Raw genomic sequence first — 3,730 nt, forward strand, 5'->3', positions numbered from 1 at the left:
AAAAAGGGGGAGAAAAAAGGGGGAGAAAAAAGGGGGAGAAAAAAGGGGGAGAAAAAAGGGGGAGAAAAAAGGGAGAGAAAAAAAGAGAGAGAAAAAAAGAGAGAGAAAAAAAGAGAGAGAAAAAAAGAGAGAACACACTTCTCAAATCGGCGCCATGCAGAAGCTGCAGTTAGAGGGGCTCAGCTGGAGAAGTAGGAGGCTCGCTGGGAGGGGGCATCTATGGCGGGGTCAAGAAAGCGACAGGCTGGGCGGCGTTAGAGGGGTTACGGCCAGCCCTCGACCTCAGCCTCGCGTTTCCATGCCGGAAACCCACTTACAGGCAGCAAAAAGATCGATGCTGACAGCATGGATAAAGTCAGCCCGGTCCTGCAAACAGCTGCAGCACCTGCACCTTCCGCAGAACTGCCAACGAGATGTGTTAATTGATGCTCACGGTCGGTGATGCCGCCCGGTGGGCACAGCGGGTCCCGGACACTGGCTGAGGCACCACGGGCCACCCCGATCCCTCGGAAGGAGATGGAGGCCTGCAGGCTGGCAGTGAAAACGGGAGGCTGAGGTGCAGCCCTGCCGCTGGAGATGCTCAGGCTACGCCGAGTTAGTGGCAGATCCGACACTCGCTCCTGGCCCCGGGAGAAGCGTCCCCAGCCCGCCCTCCCTCCCTCCCATGGCTGTGATGGAGGCCAGCAACAAGGGGCTGACACGGGGAATCACGGGGCCAGGTGTTGGGAAACGCGTGCTGCGAGGAACACCCCTGCCACGCTGCGGAGCCACGGGCGATCTGTGAGAAGGGATCCAGGGGACATGCTGGCGGGAGACGGGGCTGGCACAGTCGGGTGCCCCGGGACCGCGGCGGTGGGGCCCAGGAGGCTGCCAGGCGTGCAGAGGTGTCAGAGGCGACAGCAGGTGCCAGAGCAGGCAGCGTTAGTGCAATCAGCGCAGCCTGGCTAGGAAAGGGGGTGGTCAGGCCAGCAGAGAAGGTGGGAGGGGGATGTCCCTGCGCTCCTCTCCTGGCCCTGCATGAGGCTGCCCCTCACTAGAGAAGGTGCCTGCAAAAGGCTTGAAGGACAAAACCAGAACAAAACTCCAAAAGCTGCGGGGATGCTGATGGCAGCTCTGCCCAACCATGGTAACCAAGCAGGCCAAGGGGGCTAGCCAGGCCCCCAGGGACACCAGCACCCATCACGACAGGACAGAGCCGCCAACAGGACCTGGGCGCAGGGTGCGCAGGGATGCCGAGCTCCGGCAGCAGGGAGCCAGGTCCTGGTGGCTCTCACGCCCCAGAGCAGCTTGCCCAGGGCTGGGCCATGCTGGCCACAAGGCTGCGGGACGGCCAGCAACACAGAGCCAGGAAGAGTGTGCCATGCACGCCGTGGCACAGGTGCCCTCAGGCACGGCTGGCAGATCACAGCAGCAACTTCTTCAAAGACACCAGGGAAAGGGGCCGGAACCCCCACCTCGGCCACCGAACCAAGGGAAACACCTGCAGCCATTTCCCCACCACCTCCAGTGGGCTGGACGCTACAGCAGCAGCTGCCAACATGTGTGGAGATGTCCCGACAGGCAGCAGAGCGGGGGGACTCACCACAAGACACAGCCCCCCGGCAAGGGCAGGGAACAGGGAGTGCCAAGGCCCCTGCTCCGGGTCGGTGCCACCTGCTGCAGGCAGCAGCCATCCGGGAGAGCCCTGTGGCACAGAGACTCCCCGCAACTGCGCCAGCGCAACAGACGGCGGCTGAGTGCACCCCAAGCACCAGCCCTGCCCTCCTCCAGACCAGCCCAGGCAGACAGACGGACAGACTCCCCCATCACGGCGCAAACACAGAAGGGATGCTCCTCGGCGCCTCTGCAGAGCTCAGGGGCAGGAGAAGGTGTCTGCAGGGGCACGGGGCTCCATGGCACTGGCCATGAGCACCGGGGAGGGCCCGGCACACCCGGTGCAGCAGGGAGCCCTGCCCCAGGGCTCACCTTGTCCCGCTCCTTCTGGATGCTGGAATCCAGGCTGGAGAGCTTCTCCTGCAGCTGCTGCGCCGCATCCTGCTCCTGCCGCAGCCGCGCCGCCTCTGACTCCCGCTCACCCTGCAGCAGCGCCCGCTCCATCTCCGCCTGGACCGACACGGCCACGTCAGGATGTCTGTGCCCACAGGATCGGGCGCCGCTGGCAAGGGCGGCGAGCAGCGGGGTTCAGGCAGGGCCCCCCATCCCCTCACCTCTCGTGAAGTCTCCTGCAGCTGCTGCTCCAGCTCCTTGACATGGCCCTTGAGCTGGTCCAGGCGGCTGAGCACGCCGGCACGCTCCTCCTCCAGCCGCTGCGCCTCCTTGGCCCGGGGGCCCGCCAGCTCCTCGTGCTGCAGAGAGAGCAGGTCAGCACAGCATGGCCCAGTGCGGCACGGCATGGCGCAGCGCGGCCATCCCCTCACCTCGTGGTGGGTGCTCTCGGTGCTGCTGCACTCCTCCTTCAGGTTCTCCTCATCTGACCTCTCCAGGCTCTCCCTCTGCCGCAGCTCCTCGGCGGCACGGCCCAGAGCCACAGCAACCCTGGGCACCCGCTGGCCAGCATCCGCGTTGCCGGCCAGGAGCCGGTGCACATCGCCCGGCTCGGTGCCGTCCGTCTTGGTGTACTCAGCGCAGAGGTTCAGGATGGTCTCCAGGCGCTGCCGCTCCTGAGGGGGAGAACAGTCTGTTCCAGCACGTGCCGCCTCTGGAGCCTGTGGGACCCCGTGCCCACGGCAGGCACTGGGATGCAGGCTCGCTCCTCACCCTCCCTGCACGCTGCAGCGAGCTGGGGACACTGCAGAGCCCGATGCAGCCCACCCCGACCCCACGCCAGAGCCAGTCATGCCGTGTACCGGGAGCTGGAGACGGGCTAATTACAGGCGGCAGCACCGGCCGCCGAGCGGCTCAGCTATTTCCAGGCAGTGACTCAGGCCGCCCGCGCCAGGCGTGAGTCAGGGCTGAGCAAACGGCTCCGGCAGCACGGACCTGGCCCCGGCAGATGGACGGGGCAAACCCCACCCAGGCAGCTGCCGGCTCCATAAAAACTCCATCTACCCTAAATATAGATGCAATGCCCACAAAGCCACGGCACCGCCGCCGGCAGATGCAGCCCTGGCAGGGCCAGACGAGACATGGATGGTTTTGCAGTGCTAGGGGCACTGCAGCTCCAGCTGGCAGCCCCGCCGACCCCGCCGATTTCCCTGGGCTGCCTTGTGCTCCCGGAGCGCGGCCGTGCACCGACCGCCACTCCCGGCCGTAATCCCCTGGATTAGCCGTCAGCCATGGCAAATCCCTGAGGCAAGGCCGGGTTTAAAGCAGCAAAAGCCAAAAGGTGTTTGCAAAGAGGGTGTCCCACACTCGACCAGGGCCCCGGGGCTCACCAGACGCTCCATCTCCTGCTCCCGTACCCGCTCCTGCCGCTGCCGCCGGTGGTACTCCAGCAGCTCATCCTCGTTGTCGCTGATCTCGGTGATGCTGTTCTTGCGCTCTCGTGGCCCCTGTGGTGGCCGTGGGTCCCCCAAGGGCTTCCTGGGGGCACGGGGGCTCTGCCGGGGTGAGGGCATGGCTGGAGAGCCCAGCCCGTAAGCTGGGCTCAGGCAGGCACCGAAGCTGGGGCGGCGTTGGGGGGTCTCCGCTGACAGCGGGGGTGAGGGGCTCCCGGTGCCCCTCAGCTCCTCTGGGCCTCTGCGTCGGGTGCGGGGGCTGCCGGGCACGTCCCTGCCCAGCCGGGGCTGTG

At 66.0% G+C, this 3,730-nt stretch overlaps 1 protein-coding gene across 3 annotated transcripts in view; it reads right to left on the reverse strand.

The window, feature by feature from the left end:
- PHLDB1 (pleckstrin homology like domain family B member 1) overlaps window positions 1-3,678 on the reverse strand; it is an 11,848-nt gene extending 8,170 nt beyond the window's left edge. The window contains exons 1-4 of one of the 3 annotated variants that reach the window (XM_026863839.1): window positions 3,375-3,678; window positions 2,418-2,660; window positions 2,208-2,345; window positions 1,966-2,103 (exon numbers count right to left, since the gene is read on the reverse strand). In XM_026863839.1, coding sequence (XP_026719640.1) covers window positions 1,966-2,103; window positions 2,208-2,345; window positions 2,418-2,660; window positions 3,375-3,557 — 702 coding nt within the window. In that variant the 5' untranslated portion in view covers window positions 3,558-3,678. Of the gene's footprint in view, window positions 1-1,965; window positions 2,104-2,207; window positions 2,346-2,417; window positions 2,661-3,374 lie in introns of those variants that run through there. The other 2 variants (XM_026863840.1, XM_026863841.1) reach the window with 2 other exon arrangements.
- Window positions 3,679-3,730: the final 52 nt, after the last annotated feature.

This window comes from Athene cunicularia, assembly GCF_003259725.1.
Source record: "Athene cunicularia isolate RWA chromosome 24 unlocalized genomic scaffold, athCun1 chr24_part2, whole genome shotgun sequence".
NCBI classification, from domain to species: domain Eukaryota; kingdom Metazoa; phylum Chordata; class Aves; order Strigiformes; family Strigidae; genus Athene; species Athene cunicularia.